A 20,744-nucleotide genomic window follows, 5' to 3' on the forward strand; every position below is an offset into this window, starting at 1 on the left:
TCACCTGTCACACATGAAAAACCACAATAATCATCTTTGTTATAGGGAAAAGTACCTTCTTTGGCCTAAAGATTCCTTCATTTGTGTATGGATTTGCTACAATGTCAAAGGTGTCCCTGAATTCTCCTTGGATAAAGCTGTATCTTGTATTTCTGTGCTGTGGTTCATCGATATCTTCTACTTTGACTCTGCCAACTTCTCCTCCTACTGAAATGTTTTCAGGAACTTTAAAGTGAAATGATGCTGTTAAAAAAACAAGAAAAATACATAAGGAGCATGTACATGGAAGTTAGAACTTAGTTAAAACTGTTCTTACTTGACATGCACATAAAAAATATTTCATTGAGAATTTAGCATTGTCTATCTCTAAGACATGTAAAAGTATAAGCAATACCCCACACTGACAAGATCTTAAGCAAAAGGATGAAATTAATACTGATTTTTGTTTTCTGCTCTAGGTGTACATTGCCCAGGAAAAGTGGCTCTGGCTGAAACACAGAAGAGCTTCTGAACATGTAAAGTTCTTTTGGCCATTTTTAAGGAAAGCTCAGTTGTGCTGGACTGTGAGCCAAACTCGTGTTTGTGTCAGCCGTTGGTCTCAGGGTGGCTCAGAGGCTGTGTGGCACTCACACTCTTTGAACTCTGGGGCGTTGTCGTTGATGTCAGACAAGGTGATGATCACAGTGGCTGTGCTGGAATCCCCAGAAAAACCCGGAGCATCTTTGGCTTGAACAACAATCTCGTACGTTGACTTGGTTTCTCTGTCTAGATTGGGGTCTTTTGTATAAATCACACCTGTGAAAAAATAATATTGAATACAATTAGATTTTGCAGCACGTCCAACATCTCTTTGATTTTGACAGCAAATTTTAATCTTTTTTTATCTCCACACATTCAGCTTTAAGTCCGAATTTTATGGTGGTATTTTTCAAGAAATGTTCGAAATGTTTCTGCATGATGAAATTTTTAGGAGAGTTCATGCAGAATATTCCTTTTAATGGATCTTTGACCTCCTTTCCTGAATTCTTTGCTCTAGCAAACTAGTGTGGTTACAAGAGATACTGACATTAGTTTTAAAACTGGGCAAAATTCAAGCTAGAAAGTTTAGGAAAGCAAACAATTATTGATTACTGAATGCTGCTTCAGAATTTGTGTATTCCCTTTTCCTGTTGGGTCACTGGAACAGTATCTATGCTGAACTGAAAACATGAACTCATCTCAGCTCCTGGTCAGTCTTTCCATAAGTGGGAAAAAAAATTACCTTTTATCTTCTAATTTTGTCCATGGCAGCTGATATCCTGATTTTATAAGTTCATTTCCAGATGCAGACAGTAGCATTGTGGAGTGTGAATGAAAAACCTTTCTAATTCATATTTAAAATTACATTTTTGAATGAGTAATCCTCTTCCCAGAATGGAAAAGTCTTAAAGTTGTGTTTTTTCTGAAGGGTAGGATATGGATGAAGTGTAAGGACATTTGTGTGTCTGACTTACCAGAGTCATCAATTGTGAAATATTCACTTCCTGTGGTGACTTCGTAGGTCACCGTGGCATGACCTGACACTGTGGGGTCATCAGCATCCACAGCTGTCACTTTGGTGACTGAGGTTCCTAGAAAAGGATTTTCAAGGCGCACATTAATATAAATGGTGCTTTTTAATGGCAGCCATGAAGGGAGATGAGTGACAGAGGACATACCTACTGGGGACATCTCTGGGACAGACCCATTGAACACCTTCTGCACAAACACAGGGGCATTGTCGTTGATATCATACACCTTGATGATAAATTTGGAGGGCTGTTCCAGGGACTTGTTGTTTGTTCTGTCAATGATGAGGGCTGTCAGCTCATACTCTGCCTTCTTCTCCCTGTCCAGCCTCTCGAAGGCGTAGACGTCCCCACTGGTTTCCTCCACCTTGAAGATGGTGTTGGCATATTCACCCTTGATGATGTATTTGGCGTTGTTGTTCCTTACGCTGGATGTGATCTGGAAGGAAAGTGTAATTCAGAGAGGTGAAGGTGGGGTCTGGCAGCTGGGTGCAGCAGTTTCTCCCAGAGGATTCACACAGTCAGGAACTCCTCACCGCACCAGGAACCGGGGCAGCCCTCAGGACTTGTGCTGGCAGTGGGGGAAGCACTGAGCAGCAGCACAGCAGCAGCTGGGCTTACAGGATGGCACTTCACCCACTCTGAAACTTGCTTACACAGAGCAAAACTTCTTTAAGTTTTTTAAAATCGTACCTCATGTTTCCGAAAGGTATAAATTGTCCATGAAGTCAACACTTACAAATAGTTAATTTCATTATGTCTGAAATAAGCCACTGTTCATTTAGAGTTACTCTTGTTTGCAACTTTCCGCTATCTACCAGGGGTTTTTGCTCAGATTAATAGGATTACAGAAGGAAATCTGTATTCACAGGTCCGGATATTATTCAGCAGTAGCCTCTGATCCTTAGCATTTAGCAGAATTCCTGCCATAGCTGACAGCTTTCTCATGTTTAGTCACATGCAATCCTTTAATAGGCAGTCTTCAGGCTCATGCTATGACAGGAAGGTGACATTTCCACCCCATAGATTTTAAAATTTAAGGTTATATGGTAAGGTTATAAGGTAAATATAAGGTTAAGTGAAAAAGGGATGTGATAAGATAAATGAGCATTAATCAGTTTTAAAGTATAATTTAATCCAATTCTAAATGCTTTTGCACACTACTTGATCTGCAGATAATGTGATGATACTTCCCTTTCTGTACCCTCACCCATAGAGGGTCACTGCTAGAAGGTTTAAACCACTATTTTCCATGAATTGTATCATCATTCTTACTTCAGCCAGCTAATTATCAAGGATTGCTGGGTTTGACCAAGTATTTCCAGCCTTTTGCTACTGATGTTATCATAAATGTCACCTGTTGGGTGTTCAGAATTTGATTTATCCTGTAGTTGTCATTTACTGTTGAGCACAGTTTAAATTTCAGTTTTCTCTTTGAAATATGTCATTAATATTTCCACCCCTCATTCCTTAATCTTGCTTCTGGCTCTTGGGACTGCTGGAGAGCAGTTCACAACTCTGGAGATGCCACATGAGAAATAACCCCACCCTTGTCTCAAAGATGCCTTCTTTCTCAATTTTAATGTACCTATTCAGCTAATTCAGCATTCTCAGAGTGCCTTTCTGGTGCTGAGGACGAACACACAAAGGAAAGCACTGAGGTGGTGCCAGATAAAATCCAAATGTGCCAGCACTTTCCTGCAGCTGTCACTCAGCCCTGACTTGCTGCTGGGGCCTTTCTTTAAAGGGTTTATCAAGGGCTCAGTGCTGCAGGGACCCTGAGCAACCGCTGCAGGAGCCCTTGGGGATTGTGCTGCTGGAACACTCCAGAGCTGGACAAAGGGAATTACTCCTGCTTAGGACAGCTCCAGGAATAGAAGCTGCTCCTCAGTCTGGGGCTGAATTGGTCTGAAATGAAGCAGAGATGCCCCGTGGTAGCTGAGAGAACCCTGTGCTGGACTTTGCTGAGACAACCCTGACAGATGTGCGTGCTGTACAGGGCAGGGAAATGCTCAGCTGCATTTATCTGCAAAGTGTCACAGTGCATCCCTTCCAAAGACTGGACTGGGAGAGCTTTCCCTGCACAATATGCAGTTTATAATAGGTTTTTATGAGTGCTGCCCTGAGGAAAATGAGTTTGCAAGCAGGTTAATGCTTGTTAGTATTTTTAAAAATTTTTTGCTTTCGCTTTGTGCAATGATATTTTTGATTGTGTAACAGTATTTCGAAACATAGCACTCGTGTTTCGTGTACAACTGAGAGATGTAAACCATAAGTTTTTGAATACATGTTTTTATTTGCTGATCTCTGAGGTTTCAGAAAGGATCTCGTGCTGCCAGAAGAATCCTGACATGCATCAGGCAGCAGACTTCCTTCCTAACCATGCACCTGCAGGAAATGTGCCTGTTCCTGCATTTGGAATCTCCTGCTATGCTAGACCTGCTATTCCCTTACGTTTACTTGTATTCTTCAAAGGAATTACAATTCTTTTGGCACGGTTCTTCATTTACTCTTTGCCCACATTTTGAAGATTTTAACATGTTAATATGTGGGTATTAAGTCCCATTTCTATTTCCTTCCCATTTCTCCTGCCTAGACTGCAAATACTGCTTTTCAAGATCTTCATTTGCTCTTTTCAGTCATTGCTCACAGGTTGCTGCTTACCTTGCCAACATGGTGTGGCAGAGGTGTATCAATCTCTTCTTTGATGTGCATTTGGTTCCATATCCAGTCTCTCTTCTGGCGTTTGTGGCTCACATCATTTGAACAAAGGTTTTGATTTGATTTCTGAGTTCCTCCATCAGCAAATGCTGGAGCCAAGAACAATGAGAAAAGTAGAATAAGGTGGCTCATCTTTTTCTGTAGCCTAGAAAGTAATACAGAAATGCAAAAATATAAATAACAACAGAATCAGATGCAGCAGAGGGAGTGCATGTAGAAGTGCAAGTGGGCATTCTTATATTGGGAACTTTGATCACTTTGTTTCCTTTGCCTCTGCATCAAAATTTGAAGGCTTCTTCCTTCTATGAAGTAGTTTTAGCTGAATGAAAACTGTAAAAACCAACACAAAGCATTTCAATTAAATAAAAAGTGAGTTTTGAATGCTGGTACAAGAGGCAGCATCTCCCTGAGTGACTGCCATAGCTCTGAGGAGCAGATTCAGAGCCGAGGTTCCCCTTGTGCACAGGGCCAGTGCAGCCTGGCACCACAGGTGAGCTTGAGTTAACGCCACTTGAAATGAAATGTTCAGGCTTGACAACCCCAAATTCGGTGTTTTGACATGCCCCAACACAAAATACGCTGTAGTCAATAACTTCCTGTGGAAAATATTGATTTAGAATAAATTAAAAAAAAAAAAGTTATTTGTGTGAAATTTTCAATCAATTCCAAGTACAATACAGCAAATTGTCTTTCTTTAAGGGCTCATCTATTGATTCAACTCCTTGTCTTCTAAAGCTTTTGGAGACTCACAAAGTTCCTTTGTCCCCTGTTCCCAGACTTTAATATGAAGAATGATAATTTGTGAAATGGTTTTCAGGTGAAACCATATTTTTGCATCCTGTGTTAGTATTAGTAAACTTTAGGCCTGACTTTCGTATCACCGGAGTTATTTTAATGTATCAAAGCTGATCCATTTTTTTTACTAAATTTCCCGTTCCTGATATAAAGGACTGTCAGGGAACTTTAACACTCAAGTAATCAGACTTTAAATTGCACGTAAATGACTTTCCATTAGCTTCTAGGAGCTGTCAGCATGCACATCAAAAATAAACCTGCTAATTGTGATGAGAAGTTGATACCACACAGGCTGCTAGATGCGAGATTAAATTAATATTTTAATATTTTCGTCAGGAAGGTGCTGAGACATTTTCAAAATTACTCTTTGGTAACCAGGCAATCAGTGTTATCCCATGGTGCAGCATCAATGTCTGTAAAAGCGATTTTATTTACCATGAAATGTTGCTTTGCTGTACTTTTCTCTCTCCTGCATTGTTGTACATAAACTGAGGAATGTTCCTCCTTTGTGGCTGTGTAGGAAGTGGCTGAATAAGGTGCCTTTGATAGGTGCCTTTGCTTTTTGATAGACAAGCTGTGTTTGATAATTCTGGATTCAAACAAAGCCTTTTGATTTAGCTAGTTTTTTCTATGCTATGCCCTTAGCTTGACTTTGAATATTTTTAGAAAAATGAGTATGACTTAGTTGTTTTTCTATATTTGTGCAGATGAACATTTTACAACTGGAAACTGGAAGGCAGTGATATGGTTCTGTTATAATTGCATAAGTCTAACTTCTATCCATAAAACCACAAAACATGATAACCAAAGGAAACCATTGGACAATGCCAAGCAGCATAGGCTGTGGTTTTGCCAAAGAATAGACTGAAGTGTGTAAAGAGCCTTTTTCTCTCATTCCTGTGCTGAGTGGAGCTCTCTTGGAGTGCTGCTTGGAAGTTTTAAAACAGAAAGTGTTGACTGAATTTATTTACATACATGTGCATTTCAGCTGAAACTTTAGCTACCCTTTCACTCAGCATGTCCATCTTTGTGTTTGCATATTTTAAAGAGGCTTCAATTCCTTTAAATCCTGATTTATGGATTCCTTGTTAATACCTGTCCAACCTCCCTGGGAAAGTGAAGGGATCTTTGGCAGGAGTTTGGAGGTTTTTGACTACCCTCTGGTACTGCAGCTCAAACACAGACTGACATGGGAAAATTGATTTCTGCTTCACCTTTGGCACCTTTTCAGCTGCTTATTTTGGGGAAATGACAGTGCACACTGGAGCTCTTTGCTTGCTCTCCTCCAGGGACATGGGAGGTGCCTTGCCCTGTAGGACAGGCTGACCTGAGGAACACTTCCACACTCCCACGTGGAGCCTTTGTTGCTCAGTCTGTCCCTGGATTCCTCACCATGCTCAGGAATGCCCTTCCCTGGCAGCACACACACAGCAGGGTGGGATGAGGGCTCTGTGCTGGTGGGAAGGCCACTTTCCCTGGATGCCAGCTCTTGACAAGCTGTACTAAATGCTCCCTTTCCTGGCCATGACAGGAAAGTTTTCCTTCCCAGCAGCTCTATAAAGTGCCAGAGGCAGCAGCACAAGGAAACATTCCCATGCCGGAGCAGGAAAGTGTATTCCCATGGAGTGAAGCAAGAATTCTGAGGGATAACAAGGGGTTATTAACAGGTAGGTGTTGGATCCCAGAAACCTGAGATTTTTGAGCTTTCTGTGCTTTCTGACACTGACGCCCAGAAGAGCACTGCTTGTGACCTGAGGCCCTGGAGAAGGCTTCCAAATTTGAGTGATGGAGTTAAAGGTGTGTAGTTAAAATAGAAGTGGATTTTTAATAGGGATCACTGAGGCACTCACCACCCTGGAATTAACCCGGAAGACAAAACAATCAGGCACAGCACAGATTTTCCCAGGTTCCTGACGCCCCTCAAACATGGTGACCACACCCATTAACCCTTCCTTTGACCAGTTACATTCCATAATGTAATCTCACGGAAATTTCTCAGAAATCAAAACAAATAACAAACCAGCCTACATAGCCCAAAGGCTCAAGGCATTCTTGATGAATTAGAGTACACATCACACCTTTAGCATCCCTCATTCTCTCACAAGTCAAGCAATCATTAAAAAAAACAACACCAAGCTTTAAAATCCCTTTTGGGAAAAACAAAAAACAGGCGAGGCACACAGTTACACATTTTCTCTTTTTCCTGTAGGGATCAGCTTTTCCTTTCTGCTGGGGCAGCCAGGACTGAGGTGAGGGAATCAGGTGCATCCCTTCAAGCAAGGACCCCCCAGCTTCCAGCACAGCTTGGGAATGCAGATGCATCTCCTGATGCTCCACGAGTCCCCCTGCTCTGCCCTCACACAGCCCCAGTTATCGCTCTGTCCCTGGCTGATTTGCCCAACACTTCCAGCTTCTTTTAATCTAATCAGGGACCAGAAATGTTCCTGAAAGTTAGCAGGGAATGGTTTATTCAAGCAGTTGAGTTTCTTGCTTTGCTCTTAAATTTTCTTCCAGCAAATGATGAATTCTCCCACCTATATTATTCATTTTATGGGTTGAATTATTTTAGCAAATAACTCTTGGTCTGCAGGGTACTATAGACAGTTAACTGAGAAATTCTGGTATTCAAAGTGATTTATGTGACACATGACTCGTATAGTGCAGTTTCTTCTTCCAGACTGGGAGTAATTATTAAAAAATGTTGGGTGGAGATACAGACAATACTCTACTAATTAAAAGTTTGCATTTTACAGGTTGTTTTGGCAAGTAGTCAACTGTAAAGGTGATGAACAGCTGCTATAAATACAGTCTCCATGTAATGAAACCACATTGGATGAAATATTCTTATGAACATTTGTGTTGGATTTTTTTTCCTGGTACTTGCCTCTAACCTAGTTTACTTCTAACTCTACAAGTGTGTGTCAATGCTTATGCAAGGTTAGTTTAGTTGGCAAAGAAATTTGTTCTGTACTTGTATGTTAAGCGAAAGTTAAACCAGGTTTCTGCATAGAGATTTTAGGAAATGAGGGACAGTTGCCTCTGAAATGATGTATTTTCCTTGTTGATCATACTAAAACCTTATGCTTATCTTTGAGAATTTTTCAGCATCCAAAAAACCCCAAAATAGTTAGAGTGGTGATAATGAACATCCTGAGATAGAAATATGCTCGAAGTGGAAAAACCACCACATTTTAAAAGGGTCATGTCAGTGTTGTTGAGATAATTTGCATAAATGATTGTGAGTAAGGCTGGAAATGAAAGATTATTTTCTCTTACTGGAATTTGAATGATGAAATGGAATGAAAATTAAAAACCCCATGCAAAAAAATTAGTCCTTCTTGGAGTAGACAGCACTGAAAAATTATTTTTCAGATGGAAAAAATATACTTCGATACACTATTAAACACCTCAAAAATGACTTTGCTCAATGAAACCATGGCAGATACAGAGAGCAGAACCTGACCTGGTCTCAGGGAGCAGAATGACTCTGAACAGCCTGGCCATACAGAATCCATTTTAACATTAATTTCTCACCTGTAGGATGGGTAACACTAAATGTAAACGTGTGAATGCAGCAAGCCCTAGGGAACAGAAAGTTAACACACCAAGCACAGGAGGGGATAAATTATCTTTCTCCTTTGCAGTGCTGCCGTTTTGGTGAGCAGGAAGAACATTATTAAAAGAAAATGGCCTTAGCAATACTTAACACTGCCCTTCTGGGGCCATAGAGGGCTGTGCAAACCCAGACTTACAAAGCTCCTCATGTCTCTGACAAGCCCTGCAGGCAGATAAAAAGTATTATCCCTTCCAAAAGGGGCACTGGGAGCACAGAGGACTGACATGTGTTCGTGGTGTCCTGACAGGGACCAGGGGCAGGAGTGACAGCGCTCTCAGGTTTTGCTGTCCCGGTTCCCTCAGCCCAGAAACGGTGCCCATGGCTGTGCCAGCACGCAGGGGAGCAGCAGGAGGTGTCCCCAGCTGTGTCCCCAGATGTGGTTTTCCCTCAGAAGTGGTCCCCACAGCTGTGCCCAGCTCCCAGCACCCAGGGCAGCAGCAGGAGGTGTCCCCAGCTGTGTCCCAGGTGTGTCCCAGGGTGTCCCCAGCTGTGTCCCAGCTGTGCTGTTACCTGTGCTCCTGCTCCCCTCCGTGGTCCTGCCGGGGCTCCCGTGGGACAGGAGCTGAGGGCACCCAGTGACTACAGGAACTGAGGAGGTCCCCAAACCTCAGTGACCCTGAAAACAGCTGGCTAAGGGAAATCTTTTTTTTTTTTTTTTTTTTTTTTTTTTCATTTTCGGATGTAATTTGTGGTGGGGCAGAACTCAGTGTTTCTCTGTGTCTGTCACATGTCCCCAGCAAGGCACAATGATCAGAACAAGCCTTTCCTGAGAACACTCTGCTGCTTGTTCCTGTCCAGACTACCAAGCTGATTTAAACAGACCTCGTGCCTGACTACCTGGGGTCGGATTTTTGGTTGTGACATGTGATTTCCACTGATGACTAAACACTCTGGAGTGCAAATGCCTGCCTGGAACTAAAATGCCATTTTGTATGCAGTAATGGTGCCTTTAAGTAAATAGCCACTGTGATGACTAAACAATCTGGAGTGCAAATACCTGCCTGAAAAATGATTGGAAAATTACATTTTCTACTTGGGATAGTAGCTTTGAATGAACAGACACTTCAGCAATATCTTAAACTTGCTTCTTTAGAAATATCAGTGTTGTGAGAGCACTCGTGCTCAGTTCTTGGTGTTGATGCTGCAGCAGTGTATAAACACAGGTGAGGACATAATTCAGCACTTCTGACTTTGGCTCCTCAAATTTTATTTCCAGGGAAAAGGAGAGTTAATTCTAATCTGAAATCGCTTTGTGATTTGAGCTTCAAGTTTCTGGTAGGTTTAGGAGAAATTTATTCATTGTTTTTCCCTGCATGTTCGTCTCACCAGAAATTTTCTCCTGGATGATGCAAAATACAAATTAATCTCATGGGTGATTGGAGTCCTCAGCTAGGACAGATTTCTCTTTTGGAAATGAAGAAATTTGGCTATAAAAAACTGTAAATGCTTGCTTTGTATAAAAAGGTTTATTGCCTTGGTGGAAAGCAAGCAGCCAAATTGTGCCCCAAGTCTTTCTGTTATCTCAGATACAGAACAGGAAAGAAAATGGGGGAGGCAAGACCTGGTTTGGTGGGTTTCCCCCCCACCCCTTGTTTTTTTTCCCCAAAGCAGCAAAGTCACTCTCCAAGCTAGTGAGTGACAACTTGTGCCCTAAACATGGGTAAGCAACAAAAATGAATCTACCCAAGAGTATTTCCCGAGATCCTGACACTCCTGCTTGCATTTTAGTGAGTGACCTACTGGTTTAAAGTGCTGCAGTAAATCCTGAGAGAAGGCAGTGAGAGCTGAAAATCAGAAATGTGTGGTCCAAGAAGATTTTGAGGAGTGAGTGAGGAAGCAAGATCCCTTTTGTTGCTTGCTGATAAATCTGATTGAGGTGACAGAATCCTGTCAGACAATGAAGCAAACCTCAAAGGTGGATGAATTTTTAATCTCTGCTGGTTTCTCTCAATTTCTAGTTAACCTTCTCTAAATATGCATTTTCTAAAAACTTTCAAAATCATATTTGCAGTTTGGAGGGTGCTGCCTATGCTCCTACCTGACTTGTATCTGATAAAGAATGGATAAAATTATTGACTGAATGTGTGTTTCTGGTGCAGGTTCAGATTCAATTGCCTATTCACAAATACACATTGTTTGGCTTAGATCTTGATTTCCCTTTACATAATACTGCACAACTCATAATCAGCTCTGAATTTGGCTTCTCTTAGAATTCAAGAAAACCTCAAAAAATCTCTTTTCCTGGGAAGATTAGGCACAGATGGGCTGATGGACTGTGCCTGGTTGTCCTATGTTATTTTGGTACCTGCAGCCTCTTGTGGATAGTGTTAATTTAAATATGGAGCTATCCCTTGATAAATGTCTGCGGAACTGAAACACTTCTGCTTGAGGAAATAAATCCCTTACACGATCTAATTAAAGAAGACCTGGAAAGTCAGTACAAAAACATGCAACTTCCATGTTGGTCAAGAAAATCCAGGACTTATTTTTTTGTGTTGTGTCAAAAATCTTACCCAGGAAAATGAGCCACCTGAGAGGGGCTGCTCCTCCAGGTCACATGCACAAGCTTTGATTCCTATTCTCATTTTTAATCAAATAATTTTCCTATCAGTCTGTAGTAATCTGGTTTTATCTGAGTTTCTGTCTTGCAAATCTGGTAATTTAGAAAATTAAATATATGTGAATGTTTCAGTTACTGGACTGTTCATGGACCTTAAGGAAGGACTATTTTTGGACTAGCTAAATTAATGATTCTTGAATGACTTCTGTGGTTGAAATGACAGTGCACTCTGAAAGTGAGGGTTGTTTGCTGTGGATGACAGATGTGATGGAGGTAAAATTTACAATGCTCATTAAAATGAGCAGTGACAGTATAGACTTTCTTCTAATCAGATTGGTGATGCAGCTCATGGTTGGTTTAAGGGATGACTGTTTTTCTGTGACCATCCTGGTATGTCCTGCCAGAAATCCTCAGTGTTGGTAAATCTGTGACCTTCTGCCCAGAAGAGAAGCACAGGTGAAGGTCTGTCAGAGCCACATTTGATCTGAGGTGAGCTTTAACAATCTTCCTCATTTCCCATTCTCAGCATGCAGGTCGTGTCTCGTGCCAGGTGCAGAATCCCTGACTTTGCTCATTTTCCATGATACCGTTAGTTGTCACCTCAGAAGCTGTAGAGACACTTGAGAGCTGATGAGAACCAGTTTGGAATGGGACAGATACAAAACAGGAAGCACAGAAATGTTCTGGTGCTGCTTGAGGGGTCTGACTCTGGCCTTTCTCCTATAGTCACATAATGCTTTACTTTCCCTGAAGTTTTCCCAAAAGGGATTAGAGACCTTTAAGTAAGTGGTATTGTCCAGTCTTTCCGTGCATAAAGCCTTTTACTTCGTGTACAACTGTGTCATTCCAAAATATACTGAGGGGTAAAATGTGCTTAAGCACAGTGCCAAGTATAAACACAGCTGCTGAAATATTTTGAAACTCATTTGTGATTAAATTATTAAACTGATTTTTGATTTTGTTTCACAGCAAATAAAAATATTATCATAAACAGAAAATTTTGTCTTTCCCTTAGTTGCTGGCAGCATGGATCCCATGGAGTTTAAGGTCACAACCTACTCTGCTGTAGCTCTTTACAGGCTCTGGTCCCTAGGAGCAGGTTTATGAGGGCTGAATAAGGAGCAGGGTGTTCTGATGTATAGGGAATGTGCTCAAACCCACCGGCAGGGTTTGGGGCTGGTACAGAATATTCTCACCTCATCATCACTGTCACACAGATTCTGTACCCTCTGGTTTACAGCATTCCATTTATTAAGATCAGAAATCCCACAATACCTATGGCTGGTATGATTTATTTACTTTGCAGATGTTGCAGGGGTGAAACAAATAATCAAATAACAGAAAATTTGCTCTTGGCCACATGTCTTGTGGTGACCGTTGTCAAATGCCGTTGAAGCCAGAGCCATCCTGGGGGTTAACTCCGGGTTCAATGCAGCCCTTTTGCTCTGAAGTGAGCTGATAAGATGGGTGGGATAAGCCTGCACACATAGTTTGGAACTGCAGCCATTTCCCCCTCTGAATTCCTTGTCCAAGATAAAGAGGAGGATACCTCCCATCTGGATTAATTATTGATAAAGACAGATGCTGAAAATAATGATGAAGTGCCAGAGTTGAAGACAGGCAAAGAAGTTATTCCCTTCCTTGTATCCAAAAGCAAATTTCAGGGATGATCTGGGGTACTCCCCCTGGGAAGGGGATCTCAGTCTCACTGACATATTTACCTGGCTGTAGATCCAGCTTTTTTTCTTGCTTCCCCTGAGCCAATTTCTTTTTGCTTATCCCAAACTGAGGGGGCTCACTGGGACAGAGAGAAGTGCAGGAGCCCCCCTCATCCCCAGCACCCCCCACACTCTGATGCTGTTTGATTTTTGGGGAGCAGGAGGACAAAAGAATGCTCCAAAAATTATTTGCTCATTCCAGTGTGCAAGTGGAATCATTTGGGCATCTTGGAGGTGTTTGTGATCACTGAAAAGACTTCTCCAACCTCTCTAAGCAGAAGCTTTGCTCCCTAAATTGTGTGCACCTTTCAGACTGGGTTGGTTTTGGTGCTTCCCCTGCTTAGCTCAGCTCTGCAGAGCTTGGCAGAAGCTGCCACTGGGTGTTTCAGGGCTTGGCCAAGCTGAAAGAATATAAGGCATGTATAAGAATAATGTATTGAAGAGCTTTCTCCACTTCCCCTTTGCTGCCACATAAATCCTTAATACCAGAGAGCACAGATATCTTAATATCCTTAATATGTCCTAGCACAGAGTTCCAGTGAGCCCCCCTCATTCAGGAATAGTCACTCTCCTTTGAGGAACCACTTGCAATAAAGATGATTTTTAAAAAAGTACAATGTAACTGTGTTTACAGGAAATAAGATTTTTTTTTCCCTCCCTGTTTTTCTTTGACAAAAGCTCAGGCACAAAAGTATCTGTGTGGAACACAAGCATGGTGCCCAGGTCACTGTAATTGATATTTACTGCACCAAGAGAAATCTGCAGCAGAGAAACTCAGCTCAGCTGGCAGTGTGTGCTCATTCCTTTGTCCAGGGTATTCTCTGGGGTAACTGAATGCATTAGTATTTCTTCTGAAAATTAATGTTGTGGCAGATAAAGAAAGCATGCACTTATACATAAATCTCTTGTTTTCTGTCTGGGCAAGAGGCTATAAAAACAGGGTGTGTCTGGATAGATTTTGTTTTGTGTTCTGTATTTTTCTCCCATTTTAGAATGTCTCATTCAAATGTCAGTTCATTCTTCTCTATTTCCTGCCCTTATCCAGCAAGACTCGTAGACCAGGCTTAATTAACTTTAAGACCTTTTATGTCCGTCCCTAGAGTTACAGTCCTTTCCTGGAACACTTCCATTGTATTATCTCCATGTGTTGTGAGATGATGCAAATATTATTCCTGTTCTTGTGAATTTACAATGAGTCTTTCGATAGTTTTAGTTACAGCTTAGCTCTTGTCAGGAAAATTCCATCTTGAAATCAAAATAGGGGAGCAAATTTCCACTTTAATGTGCTGACAAAGGAAAGCTGGAGAGCCTGAAAATACAGGACTCAGACACAGGGAAGCTCAAAAAGATGAGGAAAGCTGTTTTAAATTGTGTGACTCTCTTCTGTGTGGATTTGTTTCTGAGGGGGAGTGGTTGGGATTTAACAAAGATATTTCTTAAGCTGAGGTGGAACTTTTTCTCTTCAGAGACTATGTAAGTGGAACATTTATTTCTGCCACAGCTCACGTTTTAACCACAGGCAGTGGAAATCCCCTTCTGGTGGGAATAAACCCTTTCTCTTTATCTGAAGAAGCTGAGGGTCAGTCCATATTTGGCAGGTGATGCAGCTCATCACTTCACAGCAGGGAAATGAGAAAATATATTCCACAGAGAAATGTGTTCCTTTCTTCCTCTTTGGGACTGAAGTCGTGTCCAAGTGCAACTCAGTAATTCAGTATCTGTTCTAATCCTAAGCTTTTACCAGAGCTGCTGCTGGAAAATCCAGGGTGCAAAGCAAAAGTGTTTATTAAATGGTGCTAGAGAGGGTGGAGCTCTGTGATAGTTCTGTCCCTGTCGAGTTCACATTTCTGTCTTTGTAAAATGAACCCACTGCAAAAACCATCCCAGCTCTCCTGCTTTCTGCCCTCACTTCTTAGTTTGTGTGCTGGGGAAGTGTCTGAAGTGGAGTGCACTGACCATCTGAATGATGCTAAAATGTGCAATCATTGTTTATGCTTTAATGGGAGCCTAAACCCCTAAGTTACCAGCACTGAGCAAACAGCCAATATACACTAATTCATTGTACCTTTGGGTTCCTAGAGGAGGTGTTGAAAACTCTTATACATTATTATTGATATTGATTGCTTGTCCTAATCCTAACATAAAATCACAGAATTGTTAAAGTTGGAAAAGGCCTTTAAGATCAAGTCATGAGTAAACTGATTCTCTTCCAGACAGATAATTTATATCTGAAAGATAACGACAGCAAAAGCTAGAAAGATAAAGAAAATCTCTTCTGAATTCAGGTCTAGGGCTGGAGGTAGAGGGAGGGACTGTGGCACAAACTGAATGGGGAAGCCAGCCTAAAGCTCTGTGCCAGTGGGGATTCTGCTGATGGAGCTGAGCCCATCACAGGAACCATTCCCATCAATGGCAGGATTTCCTATCATTTGCAGGACAGCAAACCTCGGGCTCCTTAAGCCAAATGCTTAAGGCAGACTTTGTGCTCCTCCTGTGAGGATTCCCAGAGCACAAACTTACAGCAGATAGTATCATTAAAGGAAGGGGAAAAGGAAGACTGGTGCTACCAGAGCATTGCTTAGAAATGTGGACAAAGGCAGGAGAAGGAATTCAGTGCATCCTCAGGTGGAATTTCCCTTCCCACTGTCATGCACAATGAAGCCCAGGGTCCCTGTGCTGCATTTCCCACCTGGTGCCTGCTGAGCTCTGCCAGGTGTCAGGGGCACCACTCCAGGTGTTGTGGGTGGGTCTGGGATGCAGAGAAATCAGTGACTTCAGTGGGGACAAAGCCAGATGTGTCACGGCTGGTTTGTGGCTTTTTAACAGGATGTGTAACAGAAACCGAGGCCTCTGTCACCTCAAGTTGTGGCAGAGAATGCTGGGGAAATTGGACAGGAACAGAAGGGTCTTGGTGACAGCTGGGACAATAAAAGTGACCTCTTCGGGTTTTGAAAATGAGGAACTGAAAAAATTTTTGCCTTTTTGTCCCCCTCTAACTATGGTGGTGCTCTGTAAGTCCTTGCATTTCAGGTAGCAATTCTGGGGCAGGAGAACACTTTTCTCTCTGCTGCTCTTTGGGGAGGTGCCCGTGCAATTTCCCTCATTTGTCCAGGTAACCATGCTTGCCTTTCCCTAAAATAGCAGTAATTTTTCAGTCTAAGTTTTGGATTTTTGTGGATAATACTTGATAAAGCTTTCACATGCAACTGCTCATCTATTGTAAGAATTTTGCTCTCTGTCTCATACAAAAATACTTGTCTGGAGAAAAATCTAAAAGTCTTCCAGAGTGTCTGTTCACCTCTTGACTCTTTCTGGTTTATGGATTATAAGCCTTTACAGGAGTATTCTCAGAAAAACTGAAGTGTAGGCAGTGATAATGGATGGATAAGTTACCCTTGTGCCCTTCTCCTGTCTTTGCCAGCCCTGGAAATCCCAGGTCTTCAGCTGCCCCAGGTCCTGTGAGTCCTAATGAGCACCTGGGAGGTGCAAATCTCCCTGCCTGCCCAACAGATGTGTTCAGCAGCAAATGCCCAGATCAGCTCCCATTTCAGGAGATGAGAGAACTCACCTAACAATTCAGCAAAAGATTGCATTCAAAGTACAGCCAGTTCCATTCTTATTGACAGATCTGAAATTCAGATGCAGGTGAGTGAAAATCAAATGAAAGGAGCTAATTTGTATTCCTGCACTGGAGAACTGCAAACAGATTCCTCACAATTGTTTATTAATTTTTCATATTCTGAGGCCAGCCTCACTGCAGAATTCAGGAGGTGCAGTGGTGTGTGGTGTGATGAGGATTTCATTCTGTACAGGTCTCTGGGGGCAGCTCAGGCTGAACCCTGGGGGTGGCTGGAGCCCCAGGAACGTGGTTCTGTGCACAGCAAAGGGCACAGGGAGCTGTGGCACAGCCAGAGACGTGACAGGAGCCGAGAGCTCAGGAGGAACAGTGAGAGTTTGGCACCCTTGGACTGTGAGGGGATAAAAGCCCAGGGTTCCTGGGCTCCTCCCAGGAGACACCAGCTCGGGCTGCTCTGTCTTCCTGCACTGGGAATAAATGGCTTTATGGAATGAGAGGTCTGAGACTGCCATGGGAAACCTGGGCTGGCACAGGGAAGGAATCCTGGTGTGATGGAGGATGTGTAGGGAACCAAGCAGGACCTGTTGGGTCCTGGAGCTGGGAAGGGGCTCCAGTGCCAGCAGGGACAGTCGGGGGTGGAGTGGGACTGCCTGAGTCCCTCCTGGGTGGCTGGGCTGGGCCGTTTCCTGAACTGGTGTACCTTGGTTTCTAAACCATGCCTTTGTTTTGCACAGGTTTATTCCCAGGAGTACCTGGTGGGACCCTGGGCTTGCAGGGGTCAGTACCTGGGCTGGGGACAGGCTCTGGATCCCTGGAAGTTCCTCACAGCACAGCTGGTGGCTCCTGGCCAGGACAGTGACACCAGAGTGTTTGCTTTCTGTGTTTGCTACACCTGCATGGCCCTTGGCAGAGCACAGCCCTGAAGGGAAGCCCACAGGTGGATCAAAAAACCACTTCTCTTGGGTCAAAAGAGTGTCCAGCTCCGGGCTTGCCAAGGTCTGTTCTCCTTCAGCTTTGCAAGGCTTGCATGGGAACTGTTCTGCTGGTTGTGAGCTGGGCACCTCTCTGTCCTAGCAAATATCCAGTCTGCACAAATAATCCCTGTCTGCTGTGCTCGGGGCAGGAAGGAAAACCACTCACACCAGTGCTCAACTTTGAGGGGTTTTCCGTTTGTAAACTCAAAAGGATAACAAGGGAAACCCATTTGTTAAAAAAAAAGAAAAAAAAACCCCAAAAAACCCAAAAAGACACCAATTTCATGCCCACCAAATTTCTCACAAAGGGAACCTCTTATTTTCTTCTTGGCACTAACATTGGAACCTCTGAATTAAACTGTAGAACCTGAGCAAAACCTGGAGTTTTGATCAAAATACAATGAAGATTCCTTACAGAAAGCTCAGCTGCCAGAAAGAATCAGTTATCTTGATTCTGTGAACCTCTGCTCTTTTAGAAAACATCAAGTATTTTCTGGCCTGATTTAAGCCTGTAGTTCTGTAGACCATACAGATACGCCCAGACAAGAAAAAAGAATTTTATGAAAGTTTTTTTCAATGTTGAATTTGAAATATTAATTGAAGTTATAGATTTATGGATGGACAGTGAAGTCCTTTGTTCCATAAGTGCTGTAAGTCAGACCAGTTTCTGAACGATGCCCTGTGATTTTCACCTCTATCCTGTTTTCAGAGCAGTTTCCTCAGCAGAGGCAGGATGTGAAGCAAAGCTGGCAGCAGAGCTGTTAACTCTGCCCTGTCCCAGCTGCCTCTGTGCCCCACATCCAGCCTGCTGCGTGCTGCTCAGGGACATGCTCCTCTTCCAGGACACAAATTCAGTGTTAACATTTGTTTTAAAAATGTTAAAGAACAGCTTTATGGTCTTCTGTTAAAGACAAAGCTTTGGGAAATGCTTCCTGTTGCATTGCACTGCAGCTGTAGCAGTCTTGAAAAATAACCCAGGCTTGTGGCTTTGTGGGCAAAGCAGGAATGATTTTTTAAAATTGAGTTTATCCTTTACTTCCAAATAAATTTGTTTTATTGCTTGTAACCTGGCAATCTTCTCTCTAGTATACTGTACTGTTCTAAGGCTTTGCTATGCTATATGCATTCTGTGTCCTTTTGTCTGGTGGGTCACCCTTTATTTAAGGATTAAAAGTACCTCCTGGAGATACCAGAGATAAATTTCAAGTCAGCATTTTTGTGACTTGTTTCTGATATATAGGTTGTTGTCACCAGGCACAAATTAACCTAAATCATTGGAGCATCTTTGCTTTTGTCTAATATATTTTCCTGCATGAACATCTATAATATTGTGTGCTTTTTCAAATGCTGATCTAATGATTTATATTCACAGGAGGCAGGGACACATTGATTAACTATACCTTTGTTAACTGCAGAAATAGCCAACTTGGAATGTTTTGGGGAGCTAAGAATGGAAGAGATTTTCTCACAGAAATTAATCTTTTCCCACATCTTCTTTTTCCTTGCATCTCTTTCCTTCCTTTATTACTGTGTGACAGCCAGCACAGTGAGGTGCTGTACACACTGACAGTCCCACTATGGCAGAATAGATTTCTTACAGAAAAACCACTATCAGTTCATCTCTTATGCGTAAATTCTTTGTCTCTGCAAGCTGTACAGCGAGCTTGTTAGTTCAGGGACCTGCTACACTGGTTCTAGGACAAGATAAAAGCCTGTGCAATCAACTTTTTGTGTCAAGCCACTGCTCATAAAATAACTCATCAGAAAAAAATGGGTCTTTTTGAACCACTGAGTTTAAGAAACCTCTGGAATAAGAATTGCTGGTCTTTTAGAACAGGGTCTGTAAAACCTGGCACTCCAGAGTTAGGGTGTTAAAGTACCTGGGATGTTTTCCACTTGGGAATTAGGAGATCAAGTCACTGACCTGGGTTTGTACAAACTCCTCTCTTAGTTTTAAACAGATATGCCAGAGCTGGCCAGTGCACACCATGGTTGTCACCCACCTTAAAGACAGACCCCAAATCCACCCCCACTTCAATAAAACATTTGCATCAAATCACAGCCCAGCACACCCCTGCTCACTGCAAACAGCCCTGGAGCTGCACCTGTCCACACCAAGAGTGAAATCCCTTCCTAGAGGCTTTCCAGGTGCCACTGGCAGCACAACCTCCCCCTGTCTTCCATTATAAATGAACATCAGCAGCACAACCTAAATATTACAAAGCAATACTCAAAAAAACCATGAAATGTCTCTTAAAAAAAAACCCCAAAACTATCTGGGATTATTATGGTATAGCCCAATGAAACCAGAGGTTTTCCTCTTCCACTGTCGATTGCAAATACCTCTGCTGTTTCTACATAACTTGGTGTGGGTTCCACCAGTGTAAGGCCCAAAGGATTTGGTGGATATATATAAAATTCATAGCCCATTTGCTGGTATTTCTTGAATTGTTGAAGACATTAGGAAATAATTTGGGTGGAGGTAAAAAACCCTTTGAAATGAACTTCATGGCTGAAGGACAGAAAATAACATTTATCTCTTACCCGAGTCCGGGGTGGTGGAGCTTCAGTCTGGTACCAATTCAGGCAAACTCAACCCAACAGTATCCCAAAACGTTAAGCAGAATACAAAAATCGAAGATCAAATAAAAAATCCACTTCTCTTTTCATTAAGCAATACTGGGAGTGTTCAGCTCTCCAGTCTCCAAGGTTTTCCAGCTGGGAGTCAGCCTTTTCCCATCCTGCATCCCGGCATCCTGTTATTGTTCCAAGTCTTAGTAATACAGTGAGAAAAGGGAGTGGAGGAAACAAGATAAACTTAGCCTTGTTATTGCTCTATCTACTTATTTGTTACTGACTCTAATGAGGGAACTGAATAAAAGGAAACTGGCTCTGAGAGAAACCCCAAAGTTGGTGTGTTATTTAGTATTGTTTTAGTGAGAGTTTTAGGAGCTAGCAAATATCTGAGAGGAACTTTTGGTGTCTGACACCTGATCAGCACAGACTATGCCTGCTTTCACAAACAGGATTTTCAAAGGAGTTTGGAAGTGTCCTATCTATAAGGATTTTTGTACCTGGAAACCAAAAAGGCAGAGACTGTTAATGAGACTGAGCTCTGTCAGTGCAGGGTGTAAAGATGAAATTTCACGGTATTTGTCACAGGTAAAGTGAAGACCCGAGGAGCAAGGCAGTGTAGGTAGGCCTTTCAGAAGGAGGAAATGTTCATAGCATCTTGA

General features: G+C 42.4%; 1 protein-coding gene across 4 annotated transcripts in view; it reads right to left on the reverse strand.

Annotated features, from left to right (window-relative positions):
• Nucleotides 1-20,246, reverse strand: part of CDH5 (cadherin 5) — a 29,111-nt gene extending 8,865 nt beyond the window's left edge. Inside the window, exons 1-7 of one of the 4 annotated variants that reach the window (XM_033069885.2) lie at nucleotides 20,053-20,246; nucleotides 16,526-16,585; nucleotides 4,212-4,357; nucleotides 1,698-1,986; nucleotides 1,494-1,610; nucleotides 631-795; nucleotides 56-243 (exon numbers count right to left, since the gene is read on the reverse strand). In XM_033069885.2, coding sequence (XP_032925776.1) covers nucleotides 56-243; nucleotides 631-795; nucleotides 1,494-1,610; nucleotides 1,698-1,986; nucleotides 4,212-4,357; nucleotides 16,526-16,550 — 930 coding nt within the window. In that variant the 5' untranslated portion in view covers nucleotides 16,551-16,585; nucleotides 20,053-20,246. Of the gene's footprint in view, nucleotides 1-55; nucleotides 244-630; nucleotides 796-1,493; nucleotides 1,611-1,697; nucleotides 1,987-4,211; nucleotides 4,414-16,525; nucleotides 16,586-20,052 lie in introns of all 4 variants that reach the window. The other 3 variants (XM_033069884.2, XM_033069886.2, XM_033069882.2) reach the window with 3 other exon arrangements.
• Between the last annotated feature and the right edge of the window lie 498 nt (nucleotides 20,247-20,744).

The sequence above is a fragment of the Catharus ustulatus genome, chromosome 11, assembly GCF_009819885.2.
Source record: "Catharus ustulatus isolate bCatUst1 chromosome 11, bCatUst1.pri.v2, whole genome shotgun sequence".
Classification (NCBI taxonomy): Eukaryota; Metazoa; Chordata; class Aves; order Passeriformes; family Turdidae; genus Catharus; species Catharus ustulatus.